We start from the raw sequence: 18,682 nt of genomic DNA, 5'->3' as shown, positions 1-18,682 counted from the left end.
AATAATATTAAAAATGAGCCTACATAAAATAATTATTTATTTTTCAAGAAAAAGATTGTTATTGTGCGTTTTTGGAGCAATAATGCAAAAAAAAAAAGGATGAAAATATCTTCAATTAACTGTGTGTATTTAGGATACATAAAATGGTAGTTAGTTATCAAATTAGCCTTAGCAAGATGCACTGTTGGACATTGGGACAATTTATGAGAGTTTATTTTCTAAAAGTTTACCAGGCAAAAAGTCGCCATTGTTGAAGAAACACACGCATATGAGGATGTAGTTTGTCGGTTTCCAGCCTGGGTGAAAGCACACCACATTCCCAAGAAACGTCGCTAATTTTGGCAGATTTGTGTGAATGAGGCACAGCACGAGGTTAACTTTCTCAGCCTACTGAATATTCAAATTGGGAAAAGTAGGGGACACTATTCCTGTCTTGAGATCTGGATATTTCAGGTCAATAGGGATATTGGTTAAATAAGTAAACATAATTCACAAAGTAACTCTTGCCAAACTGAATTTGTCAACCATCCTTATAGTATACATCCCTCCTCCCAGGATTCTTAGGGTCATATCCATACAGTATTTCACTTTACACATTAATTCTCCATTCCTGTACAGTTGCTTTATTATCATACAGTGTGCACTCAAGTTCTCATGTCAGGGTCATTCCTGTCTCAGCAAACTTTCAGGAGTGCGCTTTCTTTCATATTCAGTACGTGGCCAGTGATTCTATTATCTATATTGACATAAACCTTTAAATATACTTTAATACAAAGAAATTTTAACATTTTAAATTACACTGTAAAAAAAGCTAATTCGGCGAGATAGATTCTCTTGGACAGACAGCAGTTTTGGAAGGTGTCTCCCACACAATCAGTATAAATCGGATTTAAAGGAATGTTCGAGGTTCAGGTTCAGCTCTTACTTCGCCTCGTTGGTGGATGAGGTGAAAAGTCACGTGACTGAGCAAGATGCATGTGGCACATATATGGCAATTACAACAGATAATAATTTAAACTTGCCAATTACTCCACAATGGAGGTCAATGGACTCCAAATGCATATTTTCATGGACTTGGGATAATTTGCATTCGGTCTTGACTCGGACTAGACCCTCTTCTGGTCTTGTTTTTGACTCGGACTCAACTTACTCAGGTCTATATGTTTAATATTTCAGTCTTGTGACTATAGACAGTGTGTATTTTAATATATTGACTGGCCTTGTGCTTCCTTTAAAGATGCATTACTATAACTCCTGTGTTTGTTTTTTTTTTAATTGGTAAAACACCATATGCTTTAAATGTTGATAAAGCTTAACTTGTATTAAACTTTACTACTGTAAAGATGCAAATGACCAGGGACAACATTCCCAGACAAGGGACAACATAACCAGACGACGGCCTTGACTGAACCCGGAACATTCCTTTAAGCGTAGCTTTTCACATTTTTCTGCTCTCTTTTTTTTTTCTTTTTTTTTTGTGCCCTATTTTTATTTTGGTGCTCCTGACAGCAAAATACTCACCCCCGATAAAAGCATCGGAACAAGCTATTTACATTAATTAAACTTAATAGAAATGTGTTATGAATATCAACAACATCCCATGCTTTACATCTCCAATGGGTCATTATCTGCTCCCATAATCCGGTAAATTAATATCTGGACAGGAAAAATAAACATAAATATAATATCTTTCCATTTATCTCTCATTTCTCCCTGAAACCATTATAACATTTGAACAGAGGTACTGTATAAGCTGAACATAGGCTTGTATATCCTATTGTGAGGTCCATAAGTGGCTCTTCATAGCGTTTATTGTGACATGCACCAGATTTATGAGAACTGTATGTAGGTAAGTGGCTTCATGGAGGTTTAACTCAAGGCTACATTATCAGAAAATAATTCCACACAACAAACACTAGGGGGCAGACTGCAACTCTGCATATATACTGTATTTCTGTTTTATCCGTGTCATCACTGTGCAACACAAATTCAATATAATGAATACGTAACTCATGCACGCTTCATTGCTTTGACCATATTTACAGCCTATACAACATGCAAATGCAATCATCTCTCCTGACAACGTGGTATGACTTGCTATTCTGGCATTGTCTAAAAAAAAAGCACAGAAACCTATATGAAACCGTTAAAGGGCACAGCGTGGAAATTATGCTGATAAATTGAACCATGAGGTGCTCATTTACATGTTACTGAGGTGTATGAATCTTGAGTTTGCCATTTATTTAATGTCAAAGTGTGTAATTTCCACGTCACTACTAGTGTAACTAAAAGAATTGAGTGGTGCAGGTATGACATCAATTTGTAGGCCAAAACACAGAAGTGAGTTAGCATTTTAGCACTTCCGGTTCCATCGTCCCGAAGTCAATGGTTTCTTTTAATGGGGATTGGTTAAATGGTTGAAATAAGGCCTGTGGTGACCACAAGCTCAAGACACTTTCATGTTTTATTCTACGACATAAAATACAGTTCTGATATAAAAATCAGCATTACCCCACTCGTGATTTTTTTAAAAAGTTGTTACATGTCTTGAAAAAGGCGGTTGCTAACCAGTGTCTAAACGTGACTACAGAGGCTGTCGAGATTAAACGTCATCACGCCGAACAGGTAAACTTTACAGCATCGTTATATTTATAATTGTGCTCTTATAAACTATTCTAACTCAAACGTATAGCCTACCTTTAGCTTTTTACTTCTGGCGACTGCATTTAGTCTTCAAAATTCATAAAAGATGTGTTCATTTGTGATAATTATCTTGATGGACAAAACATCATGAACTTTTGTTGATCACAGAGCTTGTTTTTAGCGATAATCCAAAAGCCTATGGGAAAATCCTATTGCGCTTTTGTCAAGGGAACCAGTGTGATGCGAACTGCTGGTTGGCCAACAAAGTGACTTCATACCTGCACCTCTCCATTTACAAAAATAGTGACTGTTTTCAAAAGGGTTTCTCGAGCACTCTTCTCTTGTTGGTCGGAAATACAGATAGCCCCGCCCCAAACTATCACCATTGGTTGAGTCTTTGTTGCTAAGGCTAGATCAAACGAACCCCCAGCAATGTTTTGAAAGTCCCACAGAGGCACAGTGTTTACACTTTTCTCTGAATTAACCTAGGCAATGTTATAATATTGATCTGCCTGCATTGACACCATTATACAAGAACTGAACTGAGCTGGACGATGACATCACGGTTTACTCCAGAGCGGCTATATATATATATATATATATATATAAATGAACTAAATAACTTTTTTTTAAACAAAAATGAAACATCACTGAACTTACTTAAGCTGGACTGTGACGCTATTTTCTTATGAAAACAAACTTTTTTGCATTATTTTCCTGTTATCTCTGTAAAGCTGCTTTGAAACAATCTGTATTGTTTAAAGCGCTATATAAATAAATGTGACTTGACTTGTCTTGACTAGGCTAAAATGGCTTACTTACAGTTGCCTCAGCATATTAAGCTGGCATAGGAGAAAAAACACACACTTTCATCTTCAAGACTCTTGAGGAACACGTGTGTCACAGTGTAAGGAGAGTTGAGATTCTGGCTAAATATTCACAACTGTGGCTCATATGAAACACCAAGACCAAATCTACTTGGTGGTGAGGGTACAATCCATCTCTAATGGCAGCTATTATTTCATTTCGGTAAACCAGAACTCTTGTTTGTGTGTGTGTGTGTGTGTTAGCGCTGACAAGTATCACAACTGTGCATTCGTTAAGTATTACACCAGCACGTAACTCATCCCACAGTTTGTGCTACGATCATGAATGATACCTCAAGTTGTGCAGCTAATTCAGCAAGTGTGCTATTTTGTAGTCCACAAGGTGAAAACTAAGTAACCTCCAAGCAACTACACAGAACACATTAGAAACTTTAAAACAACCTGGTTTAAGCCATTCAGAACACACCGCAACTGCATAGCAACGCCCTAAAACCACCCAAATCACTCTATCCTCCATACGACTATCTATTTCTTATTATACAAGAAAGATCTGCATCAAATATAAGGATTGGAATTTGTTGAAGTAAAGAGATTGTAAACTCACTCTAGTCACGTCACTCTCTGACGCAGGGCCTTTGGCTTGACTGGGACTTTTTCAATCCTAGCAACCCAGATTTACAGTACCGTCTGAGTGATGAATTTGTTGAGGCCTTTTGAAGTCTGTGCTGTGATCACACAGCAGATTAAAGGTGAGTAAACCTGAGATTCGTGTAGCATGTGAAATTAACCTGAAATTATTTCAAATTCACTTTTAGTCTCGCAGTTGTCTGATTACGGTTGCTTTACTCCGTTGCTAACATATCAAATGCTTGATATGGTTTAATTTTTTTAATCACATTACATTTTTGGAACTGTGCTAAATTTTCATTGGAGGTATGAAAAAGAGACTGAACTCTACTTCAAAGTGCTTTGGGGTTCGTCTCCAGCTTCGGCTCTCGTGGGGATATCCAGTGGTTTGTTTTTCTGTAAACATGGTAATGATTTGTAAACTCTGAAATGCAAATCACCCAGATGACCATAAGGGAAAACAATATTAACTAAGCTCAAATATTCCAAAACATAATTTTTCCCGTCAAAGTTTTATCAGCTTTTATATGTTAGTGCAGAATTTGAGCACTGATTCATTTGATAAGAAAGATCTGGCTCGTTCTCATTGGTCAAAGATGATCACATGATGCTCTTTGGGACTTCCAGACCTGTGATCAGAGTCACCTGTGAAAAATACACATTTCAATCATTAATGCTGATCACTAGGGATGGGAATCATGAGGAATGATTCTGATTTATGATTCACCTTAAAAGATTCAACAATTCTTAGTACTTTTGAGGAAGGATTTAGGGTGTGTTTACACTTGCAGTTTGGTTCACTTGGTTCATTTGGTTCATTTGGTCCGGACCAGAAATACATAATCATGTTTCACTTGGTCCCCTCAAAGTTGCGTTGGATTTTCTCCTCAGCGTAAAGGTTAAGAGGCCCATCTATCACTGTTTTCCAGGTTCATAGAGTTAGTTTCTGTAGTAAATATATAGGCTATAATCTGTGTGTTTACACAGATGGCGGGTGCTGGTGTTTCGCGTGCGTTCGGCTAATCAGCATACACTAACGTCAATGGTAGTTCCTATAGTGCTGGGCTAGACTCTACTCGGAAGTAGGAGCTCAATTAGTTCCTCCAAAAGGAGTTCCTAGAACTAAAATAGTTCCCAGTTCTTGCGGTGCGAACACGCCAAAATCCGGGTACTTCCGCCAATAGTTCTAGGAACTATTCCTCCGGTGAAAGCCCCTCATGTGCCGTTTTTGGTTTGTTTACATGTCTTTGGTCCGTTATGCATTTTCATCTTTTCAGCATCTCGGTCTGCTTTTTTGGTGCTCATCAGGGTTCAGCTGGTGTTGACACTTATTCAAGTGAGCCGCACTAACAGAGCAATCGCACCAGGGTTCATTTTAATCGAACCAAACATCCCAAGTGTGAAAACACCCTTAAAGTACCTTTTATTACAACAAAACAAACCAAAAGGATCCAGAGTTTAGTCAAGAAACCTAAACGGCATGAGAATGATGAAGAATAAGAAACAGTTCTCGATTTCCAATGCTACCAATCACTGAGTGGGATAAAGTTTAAAGGTCAGTGTGGATCTGCTGCTCACCTGGACGTTGCGGTTGAGGCTAACGGCGGGCATGAACACACCCTCCAGGTTCTCAAAAGCCATTGGTCCGTGCTGCTGTTTATTGATGAAGAAGGTCAGTGTGTGTTTTGTAAGGTCTAACAGGATTCCCACAGTCGAACCCTTTGAGATGCCACCCTCAGCCCTGCAAGAATCAGACAGAAGAGGAAGGAGACAAAAGAAGGTAATCAGTGACACAATATATCGCAAAAGTATTCAAATCTAAACACAGCTGTATCATAGAGAAGAAAAAAAAAATCTTTAATATTTACACCAAAACTGGCATGATACTAACTGCATGTGATCTAGTTTCCACTTATTTCAACAACTTACTTTTGTTCTATACAATATTATGCAACTTCTTCTAATCTGATTGCAGTTCTGATGTTTAGTAGAACAGCACTGGAATGTTTCACCGAGTATGTGTGCGACACAAAGTGGGGAGCAGAATTGTGTAATTTTGCTTGGAACAAGTAGCAGGATTTTGAAAAAGTCAGAGCCTTTTGAGTTTTCTTTTGATCCAAGATCAAAAGGCAAAGAATGCAGGCAAAGGAAAATTTGTAGTGGAGCTGGAGCAAAGCACATAAACCCAGCGAGGGGGAACTGCTGTGGCTCCACTCCAGTCTGAATGTAACTTCCGAATCACAGCAGAGCTAATATTAATATTGCAGGATGACTGCAAGTGTGATATTCCCTACTTATATTTAAAGAGTGGTGAAACCAGTGGTTCAAAAGTTTTAAAAGAAGAAACATGTTGAGGAAGTTTTACATATCATGTATTTCTAAACATTGGCCATGGTTCCATCTGGTGTTATAGGGTTGGTTCACCCAAAAAATGCAAATTCTGTCATTTTCTTGCCCTGATGCTCTTCCAAATCCATAAGACATTTGTTCATCTTTAGAACACTAATGAAGATTTCATACATCAAATATGGTGAACGGAAGCTCAAGCATGCTCGATGCGCAAGAACCAATGAGGTTTATTCTCACGTGACAAGCAGGCACAGTTGAGCTTCTTTTCACCATTTTGATGTGCATTGATCAACGTTTATATATGTGAATAAAAGTCTAAATTAAATCTGTTCATCACATGAAGTGACCTTTTTGATCGCTTGGATTGAACTGCTCATTTCATATTTACGATGTCTTTATGACCTTTTTGAAGCTTTACATTTTTGGTTGTGTGGATGTACAAAATGCTGGATGTACAAAAAATTATGAGAGAATATAAAAAATATCTTCATTTGTTTTTCTAAGATGAATGGAAAACTTAAGGGTATGAAACATAATGGAGAGTGAATGACAGAATTTTTCTAACATGGATTTCAAATGCATGTCCTGTGACGTCTTGTGTTATTTCGTCATAAACTGCATAACTTTCTTGTGAGCAGCAAGTGTGGAACACAAACACTCCTGATTGAAAGAACACATGTTAAGCGTCTAATAAGTGAGCAGGAAAATAAGTAAATAAAAAGGATAAGGAGGGAAGCAACGATAATGACGATAATCTGTGTGTTCTTGTTATAATGCAGAGAAGTTTGAATCACCTGCTTGATTTTTGTGAGCAGTGAGGGTTTGCTCCCTCACAACACATCCCATAATAACATTTGTTTGCTAACATGTGTGTTAGATGAGTTTGCGGTGCTGGTACGTCTGGGACGGTTGAGCATTTATACTACAAATGCGATGTGATCGCATGCATTTTTAACACCCAATGTATGAGGCTTCAGTGGACCTGATTCCACCTTGTATTAAGTTCTGTTTTTCGTGGTCCAATTACAAGAGGTCAGCACTAAATATAGGTGGAAACAGGTTCTAAGCATTTTGTGATCAGATTACTGAAACCACATAAGGAGGTAGTCAAAAACGCATTTTTATTAGAAACGCTATCCATCCTGAATGCATCCCGAATATCTATAATGTGTTTGCTCTGGGACGCATTGTAAGAAAAAGAAAAATGGATCATGGTCAAAATTTGCATCTGCCCTCCTCGGTTGCGAATCGCATTAAAGGCCCGTTCACACCAAGGAGGATAACTATAAAAAATAACTGTAACAATAACTATATTAGTGTCCACAACAGCAATAATGTTCTGTTATGAGTTACAGACACTGCAGTTTTGACGTCTGCTGTTTTAAATGCTTGAACTTTTAAATTAAAATGATTATTAAAACTTCATAGTTAACGTTATAGAGAGGTGCAGGTATGATGTCACTTTGTAGGCCAACCAGCAGTTCGCATCACACTGGTTCCCTCGACAAAAACCCAATAGGATTTTCCCATAGGCTTTTTTTCAGTGTTGCCAAACAAAAAGGGAATGTCTCAATGAAATCTGAACACAATCGGTCACAGGAGATGCATTTGAAACGCATGTTAATAGCAGGTGGAAAAGGTAATATTCTCGGTTGACCACTTGTGATCGGATTCTCGAAAACGCATCTTAATGCCAGGTGGAGTCAGGGCCAGTGACCTGATTTTCGTCCCGGCTTCCACCTGTATTTAGTGCGGATCACCAAAAAAGCATATTACTGCAAACAGGAGCACTGTGTTTCTGGAACATTCTCTCATCTAACAACCATCACAGAGCTGATAAGAGAACTACAACTATTACTAGCTGTACTGGAAGGACTATAAACTACTTTCACTTTAATGCTTTACCTGCTTAGAGTCCCTGGGTGATGGAGGGACAAAAGAATAAAAGAAAAATGTGCATAGGGGAATATATAAAAATGGATAATATGAAAGGAGATGCATGGATCCAAGACTGACAAAGAAGTACAGTAGAACAAGTTTGGCTTCAGGCTACATTAAGTGGGTTAACATACAAAAGGCACAGATTTCAGGGATTAAGTGTAACGTCAGCAGTACTGTTAGCATGTCCTCTCAGTCACCTCAGTATCCAGAAACAGAAACAGAATTTTAAATGGTTGCATTAGTATTCAAGTGTTATAGTCAGTCCGTCCTTGATACTCACCTGAGGGCACTGCATCAGCATAAGTGTGACATACACCACGTTTACATGCACCACATGTTTCAATTAAGCTTTATGTTCTGGAACTGAAACAATGGTTATAATGCTCCACAAGATGTGAAGAGTTGCTGAGTTGTGGCATTGGAAGAGACTTGTTGAATTGAAACATGGTGGAAACACTGACCTATTATACTAATACTAATAATAGTATTATATAATATATCTGCAACCTATATAAAGAGATCAGTGAGTGAAAAAGCAAGTCTTTAGCAAATGGTGTTGAAACCATATTATGTTTTTCACTAAATTCTAATGGTCTTGGGCTGATTAAAATATGTACAACTAATTATGATAGTGTTTTTGAACAAATCAGTTGCGTGAATGATTCACTCCCTCCCTCATAATACAGTCATTCTACTGGTTCAACATTGTAACCTGCAGAAGTGGAGTGATACAAACAGTGAATAGTCCCAGTGCCGTTGATATAAATATCAGCACTTTTTGAAACACCGCTCAGTCAAATTAATTCAAAGACCGAAACAAACTCAAAAACCAGTTGGAGTCTCTATGTACCAGAAGTTAAAGTTAAAGTCTCTATGTCTACAGTTAGATGTTTGATCTCGGTAGAGTAGATAAGAGTGATGATAGGAGCTTCCCTAAAACACTCATTAAAGAGAAGCATCCACAGGAAGCTGTGTGTGAGTGTTCATGTTTTTCTATCCCAGTGGGGACTTCAACCTGAATGCACACAGACTCATGGGGACTCGTGTCACAGTGGGGACCTAAATTGGGGTCCCCATGGGTAAACAAGCTTATAAATCATACAGAATGATTTTTTTTTTTAAATGTAAAAATGCAGAAAGTTTTGTGTGATGGGTAGGTTTAGGGGTAGGGTTAGTGTAAGGAGATAGAATATACAGTTTGTACAGTATAAAAACCATTAAGTCTATGGAGAGTCCCCACAAAGATAGTAAACCAGACATATGTGTGTGTGTGTGTGTGTGTGTGTGTGTGTGTGTGTGTGTGTGTGTGTGTGTGTGTGTGTGTGTGTGTGTGTGTGTGTGTGTGTGTGTGTGTGTGTGTGTGTGTGTGTGTGTGTGTGTGTGTGTGTTTTTATCTATATCACACTTTTTTTTTCTATGTTTCAGAAATAGAAAATAAGTTTTAAGAACTCTCAAAGACACTATTAAAGGTGAATGAAAGAAGATATGTGAAGTACCATTTTGTTTTGGGGGTCTACTAGAATAGGTTTTTATGCTTGGAAACATTTTTCACATATATTACATTGTTGCATCTCCTCTTTTCCCAGTCTGTCAGTAACTCTCTGTTTAGTTCCCATCTCTATGAAGCCCCTACTTCTGAAAAGCCCAATATTCTCTGATCGGTCGAGTGGACCAGTGTGTTGTGATTGGTCAACCACTTTAAGTGTGTTTCGCAAATGTCACGGCATTTACCTTAACCACGAGTTTCAACACACTACTAACGCAAGTCAACCAGGAGTGCTTTTCCCGTACAATGACGTGACTCGCTGCTTTACTACCATAGTACGATGTAGGCTATCATTGAAGAAATAAACTAGCAAAGTGGTCATTCAACTACGTTGGTTAATGATGTCACGCATGTGGTGGAGTAATAACTTCTTTTAATGAATCTGTTTGATATTTCGAAATAATGCTAGATGTTTTGCTATAAATTACGAACATGACATTGACTATTTCTCATTTTTCTCAGTTATTTTGCTTTATTTCCAGATTCAATCACAGGCTCGTTCTTATGTACTATCCATGTCCGCACATGCGCACTCTTCAAAAACGGTGCTTTAAATCTCTCGAAAAACTAAAAGACGTAAATTACATTTGTATGTATTCTAAATAAAAGACACATAATGTACTGAATGTCAGCTTGCTTATTTGGCTCAAGATAAAGATTTATTGAGTCCACATGTCATGCAAACCAGAAACTATGCTTCTAACCACAGGTCGAGAGCTGTCGCTCCAACCACACAACTTTGTGATGCTGTTTGCGAATGTTCGTTGGAACTATGTTTCGGGAAACACCGACTCGTTGAACTATGCTGATAACAACGGAACTTGCGACCATAGTTGGCTAACAAAGCTTTCGGGAAACGCACCCCAGGCCTCACCACTTTTGTTGCATATGCCTTATTTAAATGAGGAATAATGGATGTGTTCGTTCCTGGAAGAAAACTCAAGACTACAATGGAGGCGTTTCAGGGAGTTCAGAAACAGTGACACTGATATAGAGAATAACTCTCTTCGGAGTATCATTGTGCATTGCTCAAACAGCAACATTACCCACAACAGAAAGTAAAAAATTTAAAAATGCATAATAGGATCCCTTTAATAAACTTTCACATTCAGTTGTGATACCTTAAATAAATAAGTGATGGAAATGGATATTTTTCATCATTTTGAATTCAGATGTAGTTATTTGTGTTTATCGTTCACACTATTCTTTTGTGTTGTTTATACTACTTCCATGTTATGTTTCTGAATACTAGAATGCATGACATTTGGAGGAACAAGTTTTCAAGGCGCAACCATGAAAATCACAAAACTAGCAAATTAAGGTGCGTACCTGTTGGTGTGGGAGTTGTTGTGCATGAACCAGGAGCGATTGTTGTCTACATACATGGCCCAGGCCTTATCGTCCTTCCCTAGCATCATGTCCTTCATCGTATTAATCCGTGCCACACCGAATGCGGGGTCGGGGTGGTTGTCATAGCGATCCACACTAAGTTCCCAGTAATGCACACCCTTGGAGAAGGCAGCTGTCCCGAGCACCACGCGATCATCGTAACTGTTACACGTCACAGTCTGGTGTTCGTTGGACAGGACAATGTCTCTGTGAGCTGACGTAGGGTCAAAGGTGAACCATGCCACTGCAGAGGAAAGATAAAACCAAAATATAATAAGATAATAAGAGGTTAACCAATCAAAAAATCAATCAAAATAGCATCTCACAGTGGTCGACTGGCAATTGATATACCGTTACTGTATGATAATAATTAATGATGTTACGGAGACAGTGTATAAAGTGTAGGTAATAGAACCAAATTTGTGATCCAACTATTTCTTCATGACATAAAAGACTGGCTTTGAATGGTCCCCTTTTTTGCTGTTTACAGAGCCCAGTATTTTTTAGGACAGTTATTTTATGTGATATTGATATTGTGTGAAAAAAGAAAAATGCTTTTCAGCACCTTTAGCAGGATTTAAAAGAGTGTAAGTATAGTAATCATAATTTGCTGATCATACACGCATCTACAGTATCTACACATTTCACTCCTTCAGTGACACATGAATTATTAAAAGAGTTAAAGGGATGAAATATTAAAGCTGGTAAGCTCTCTTAGATGTGTTTCGGCAGCAAAATCCTTGCATGTTCTGTGTTAATTAAACATCTCCTCTGGGACCATTGGTTTATGTAGACATGCAAACACCTACTCATGTTCACATCCAGGTCCTGCCAAAATTACTATACCTGGGGTTTTGTCTGAATTCTAATGGTCTTGGGCTGATTAAAATATGTACAACTAATTACTATGATAGTGTTTTTGAACAAATCAGTTGCGTGAATGATTCACTCCCTCCCTCATAATACAGTCACTATACTGGTTCAACATTGTAACCTGCAGAAGTGGAGTGATACAAACAGTGAATAGTCCCAGTGCCGTTGATATAAACATCAGCACTTTTTGAAACACTGCTCAGTCAAATTAATTCAAAGACCGAAACAAACTCAAAAACCAGTTGGAGTCTCTATGTACCAGAAGTTAAAGTTAAAGTCTCTATGTCTACAGTTAGATGTTTGATCTCTGTAGAGTAGCTAAAGAGTGATGAAAGGAGTTTCCCTAAGACACTCATTAAAGAGAAGCATCCACAGCAGGGATCCACTGGGAAACGGAATGCATAATACACACACACAATTTTTTTTAATCTATATTTCATAAATAGAAAATAAGTTTTAAGAACTCTCAAAGACACTATTAAAGGTGAATGAAAGAAGATGTGTGAAGTAGACAACTAAAACACCCACCATCGGATGTCTTCAGAACAACAACCTTGCTGTACGCTCCCACTCCAGCAGTGTTGTACGCTTTGACTCGAGCGTTGTACGAACTGTTGAAATGAAGGCCATCCACTGTACAGACTGTCTCTTTACCCACATATACCTCCTGGAACATGGACAGGAAACGAAGAAAAAAAGGCAGACAGGAAGTCAAGTTGAAAATGGAAAGCATCTGGAGAATCTTGCTTAAGATAAGATACAAGACGATGCTGCATGCTTATCATGAATTATAAAATAAGCTGTAGATGTTTCAAAGAGAAGAAAATAATGTATGATTTTGCAAGCATTGAAGCATAAAAAAACCTAGAAAACAAAATGGCATCATTCAATCCTACATAGGAAAAGAGGATGGACAATCTAAATGCACAACGGTTATGTGTTTTAATATTTGCAATTAGCATTTGTGGCTTCTAGTCCATGTCTGTTAGCTTTGAGGTCATACCTCTGATTAGCAGAAACAAATGTAATTGGACGTACTTGCATCATTCTGAACGTGTTTCAAACCAGCATCAACCAGAATGGGAGGTGGGCAGCTAACAAGGAAGTTGAAGACCACAGCTGCTAGCGTGTGGTTGCTCGTGTGAGGTTTATCTACATAGCTCTTACTAGCTGACATCCGTTATATTCAACTCCCTAAACCTCACTCCCATCCAGGTCACAGCACCAATGTAACTGGTCATACTCGCAGCTTCAACCAGCAAAGACACTAAAGACCATAGCTGCTAGCATCAGTTGTTAGTGTGCCTCTTGAGGCCAGGGAAGGCAATGTCCTGAGTGGTTTTAATATTTTTGACACAATCCTGTCCGGTTTAGAGAACTTCATAGCACTGAATCTGCTTTATTGAAGGTTACCAATGATATTGTACTTTCTCTTGATTCTGGTTCTTTTTGTATTTTAGTCCTGCTTGACTTAAGTGCAGCATTTGACAGTAGATTATGACATCCTTTTACAAAGACTTGATCATGTACCTGGGTTTCAGGGATCTGTGCTGGAGTGGTTTGCATCTTGACTCAAGGATAGAACTTTTTCTGTTAACCTGGGGAAATGTTTCTCATCTCGTGCTCAAATCTCCTTTGGTGTTCCACAGGGCTCTATTTTAGGTCCTCTTCTTTTTGCTTTATATATGCTTCCACTTGGTTATATTATTCAGAAACACAATTTATCGTATCATTTCTATGCCGATGACACTCAGCTTTATCTTCCCGTTAAAAATAACACCTGTTCTCTGTCTAATCAGTTTGCCTGTCTTCAAGACATTAAATGCTGGATGGACTTACTACCATCTAAGCTTGGTACCAATTAATTTAGCATTCAGAGTACAAAATAACCAAGAGATCGATTTGTTTTCCTGACTGTTGAATGATCTCAGTGTGAAAATAAAATGTTGACCCGGTACCCGGTAAGGCCCGCCATTCCCGTCATCCAGCTCCAGCACGTAACCCTCTACAGGCAGGGCTTGGACTGTAGTTATCCTCCAGGCCAAAGTGGCACTGTTGTTCCGCATGCAGCATTTCTCCAACTGCAACAGTGGTGCGGGAGGCACTGTGGGGGTCTCCGCTAAAAGAGAGAACAAAGTACACATTTAAGCATTGAATATCATCCACCGAGGCATCAAAGTTTAAACGGGTAAATGTGGAGTGACATGCATGGGAGTAAGAACTTCCTGAAAGTCACTGGTGCCTCTAAAAAACATACGGAGGACAAGGGGCTGTGGTTTGGGGTGGGGTTGAGTATTATAGGGGAACATTTGTAGCAACTCTGAAATACCTCCTGTGTTCTCCTCCTCTTTCTGGTCACCTGCATGCATTTGTTTCAATGATGCAGCCTCCTGACCATCTGAAAGATGATATCGGACAAAGCAGGTGTTGCATGTATGAATCTAGACGTAAACTGGGGGGATCATTTGCCTCTGAAACTGGGAATGATGGAATTCATGTTTGGATTGTGTAAAGAGCAGCCCAACTATTCTTTGAGACCATGATGAATTTGAATTTGCAAGATATATTGGTATCATTGCCAATTTTTAAGAGTTTGTTTGCTAGTCCTTGGATCCTAGAATCAAATTCTAAATGGAAAACAAGAATCTCATTGCAACAAAAATATAAAACAATATATTATTAGCCTTACAAAAGTGACCACCAGTGTTGGGGAATGTTATTTTTTAAACTACTCATAAACAAGTACTTTGTGATAATTGTGCAACATAATGTCTATGTTGCGCAATTGTAATAATGTTTTTATTGAAATCTACATACATTTAATCAAAAAAAAAAAAAAATATATATATATATATATATTATTTTATATCCCTACTGAAGAAAAAAATATATATAGAAAACAGTTGTGCTGCTTATCATGAAAAGTGCACTGCTTGTAATGGTATTTCCCAAACACTGGTGACCACAAACAGTGAACGTTAAATCTCATGTTAAATCTCATTTGTTAGATGTCGTGTCACATGTTACCTTTATTCTGGGTGAAGTCCAGCTGGAGAATAGACTGCATCAGAGGGTCTGTGTTGACGGTCAAGGCAAATTCTGGGCAGACCTTTGGCTCCAATGCACCTTTTACCCACTGGTCCTGAGAGCCCTGAACACGCTTTATCAATGCATCTGAGATCTGAAAGAAGAGAACAAGAAGAGAAATGATAATGATCAACTGTAATGTCTTAAGGCACCCACACACTACAAGATAATCGGGCTGATTTTGGGCCCAATTCTCCCCTTCCGACAATCCAAGGTAAAGTCCCAATTATCTTGATGGTTCTACGGATTATTTTATCAGATTTTTCTGTGGGTTGAGGTGTGTTAAGAGTGACTGAATCTGCTCAGAAGAACATCAGGGCCGATGGTAAATATCCAACATGTGGAATATTTATGATCAGAAATGCTGTTGTGTAGGGGGAACCCCAGGATAAACGCGCCGTAGATTGTCATGTGGAACGAAACGATACCCAATCAGAAAGTGAGCTGAAGGAAGACGGAAGCGTAAGACGACTTCATCCAAACCTTCTTCAATTTTTCTGCAAATTTTGCGAAAATTTTGCTAAACATTTTGCGAGATTTCTGGTGTTCACAGTCGGGACTCTGGTTGTTTGTGAATTGAATCTGTTAGTGTGTGCTGTCTTGAACACATCGCGTCACTCCACACACTAGAGTAACAAAACTCTTAAAGGAACATGCCGACTTTTTGGGACTTTAGCTTATTCACCGTATCCCCCAGAGTTAGATAAGTCCATACATACCTTTTTCATCTCCGTGCGTGCCGTAACTCTGTCTGACGCACCCACCGCTAGCCTAGCTTAGCACAAAGACTGGAGGTAAACGGCTCCAGCTAGCATACTGTTCCCAATAAGTGACTAAATAACGCCAACATTTTCCTATTTACATGTTGTGATTTGTATAGTCACAGCATGTACGAATAACAAGGTCACATGAGACACAACCATCTTCTAACCGTATACATACTGGGAACTATATTCTCAGAAGGCGAAGCACTGGTACTTCTGCGGAGTGATTTACTCCAACTCTGAGCGAACTCTCTGATCCTCACCACGGGGCTTCTTAGGTGCTGCGAGCAAATCACTTCGCCCAAGTAGTAGTACTTCGCCTTCTGAGAATATAGTTCCCAGTATGTACAGTACTTACGCACTTCTTATAACTTACTGTGTTTACTCAGCTCTTACGGTGATTTTCTGGAGTAAAACTGACGCTTCATCTTTTGTGTGATGTACAATAAACTTTATTAAACTCATCAGTATATTTTTGATCATCATTCGGACCTGGTCCGAAACAGCAGACTTGTAGGCTATTAATAGTGGATTCATACAAGCAGATGACAAATACGTTATAACCGTAATTAAACTAAACTATACCTGTTCCATCTCCATACAGCACTCTGACTCTGTAGGCATTATTGTCCGACTCCGGGTCGAAATGAACAGAACACCGTTACTGAGAGTTTCTGATATTATCATCATTCCGTGAGATGAACTTGTCCTGAGACTGAGCGCGAGCTCATGACGCTCCGCCCCTTGTGCCGTGCAGCAGCAGCTTATTTGCATTTAATGTGCACACACTAAAACAGCGCGTTTTTCTGAGCACCAAAAAGTGACAATTTAAACGCGCTGTAAAAAATGATCTGTTGGGTATTTTGAGCTAAAACTTCACATACACACTCTGGGGACATCAGAGACTTATTTTACATCTTGTGAAAAGGGGCATAATAGGTTCCCTTTAAAGTGATATTGATGTTGGTCTCGGGTCGGGTTCGGGCTGAGGCCGGATTTGGGCTTGAACACCACGGGCCAGGTCTCGGTTAGGGCTGGATTTTTTGCCCCGTGCAGGGCTCTAAGCAGTATGCTAGCTGGAGCTGTTTACCTCCAGTCTTTGTGCTAAGCTAGGCTAGCGGTGGGTGCGTCAGACAGAGTTACAGCACGCACGAAGATGAAAAGGGTATGTATGGACTTATCTAACTCTGGGGGATACGGTGAATAAGCTAAAGTCCTAAAAAGTTGGCGTGTTCCTTTAAATCTATGATTTTTTTTTTATCGTCATGTTTGTGGTCTCTCACATTTTGAAATTCTGATAATATTTTACAAATCTTTTAGTGTGGGCCAGCCTTTAGAAAATTGTCACCATTCAGTTAAGTTTTGTTTTGTTTTCATGGACTTTCAGTTTGTTCTTCTTTGTTCAGATTTCCCACCACTCATTAGTTTCTATGGTTACTGTCATTAGTTAGTTTGGTTCAGCTGTGTCTAGTTTGTTATCTTGTTATCTTTAGTCATGCTGTATCCTGAGTTCCCTGTCTGGTCACGTTACACCTACATGTGTGTGTATTTGCCCTTGCCAGTTGGGATCACTACCTTTTGGATAATATTTAGTAAACTTCGTGTTGGAATCTTATTCTTCTGTGTCCTCGTCTTCCTGACTGCACATACTCGTAACAAAAATAAAATGAATATTATTTATTTTAATTTGTTATTTTTATTATATTGTTTGTAGTATTATTTATTATAATCATTGAATAATTATTTTTTAATTAAAATGATCACAATAAACAATCATTTTGGTACTGTGTTAGATATATATTACATTATAATATATTTTAGGGAAATATATGTTTTAGGGAAATTTTGGGGATCAAGACAAACCAATATACAGTATTGTCTGCTGATTGCATCTCTCTTTATCAGAAATCTCTGCTGGACAGGCATCTCTAACTCACATTACATGCTTTGTGAAGGCACTCAAACAAACATAACAATTGATACTTCATAAAAAATTCAGTAAAGAGGCAGCGTTGCTCCTCTGGAGCAGTCCTCTCTCTCGATTATACACTCGCTGCAATGAAATATCAATTATTGAAAGAGTTTAATTGCTGAGGGCCAGTCTAAACAGCAGGCAAACGCTTTCAGAGGAAACCATTGGATACTTATGAAAGCTTGCTTCCACTATGGAATAAAAAAATTGCAACTTTTTATCTCACAATTCGGACTTTTTTTTTCACAATTGTAAGTTTATATCTTGCAACTCCATTTTTTTTACTCACAATTCTGAGGAAAAAATTCTGAATTGTGGATGTAAGCTCACAATTACAAGTTTACATCTTAAATTTGACTGAGTTTCATTAAAACTTTTGAATTAGCATAGACAGAAATTAAGTATGGTACCAGTACTCCTGTCACAATGATGATTTTACATGAACCCTTATAATGCGATTATAATGAGATTTAGGCAATATTCCGATTAAACTTTACCTCATGTAAACAATACTTCAATCAAATGTATGCGATTAAGCTTACTATCATCATTGTAACCAGGGCCGAAAATTAACATTTGCCAAGCGCCAAATGCGACTAAAAATAGGTGTTGGCGAGTATATTAAACGGTGTCAATCGCCAGTTGGCCGGTAACATTTTTATGA

The 18,682-nt window shown here is 38.5% G+C and overlaps 1 protein-coding gene across 2 annotated transcripts in view; it reads right to left on the bottom strand.

Moving 5' to 3' along the window:
• Positions 1–3,369: 3,369 nt before the first annotated feature.
• The window catches only part of trim67 (tripartite motif containing 67), a 45,957-nt gene continuing 30,644 nt past the window's right edge, over positions 3,370–18,682 (bottom strand). Inside the window, exons 5-11 of one of the 2 annotated variants that reach the window (XM_084433075.1) lie at positions 15,223–15,376; positions 14,525–14,593; positions 14,154–14,314; positions 12,724–12,862; positions 11,263–11,566; positions 5,676–5,838; positions 3,370–4,742 (exon numbers count right to left, since the gene is read on the bottom strand). In XM_084433075.1, the coding sequence (XP_084289201.1) occupies positions 4,698–4,742; positions 5,676–5,838; positions 11,263–11,566; positions 12,724–12,862; positions 14,154–14,314; positions 14,525–14,593; positions 15,223–15,376 (1,035 nt within the window). In that variant the 3' untranslated portion in view covers positions 3,370–4,697. The remainder of the gene's footprint in view (positions 4,743–5,675; positions 5,839–11,262; positions 11,567–12,723; positions 12,863–14,153; positions 14,315–14,524; positions 14,594–15,222; positions 15,377–18,682) is intronic. The other variant, XM_084433076.1, reaches the window with a different exon arrangement.

This window comes from Rutilus rutilus (assembly GCF_951802725.1).
Source record: "Rutilus rutilus genome assembly, chromosome: 15".
Classification (NCBI taxonomy): domain Eukaryota; kingdom Metazoa; phylum Chordata; class Actinopteri; order Cypriniformes; family Leuciscidae; genus Rutilus; species Rutilus rutilus.
This window is presented reverse-complemented; position numbering and strand designations above follow the sequence as displayed.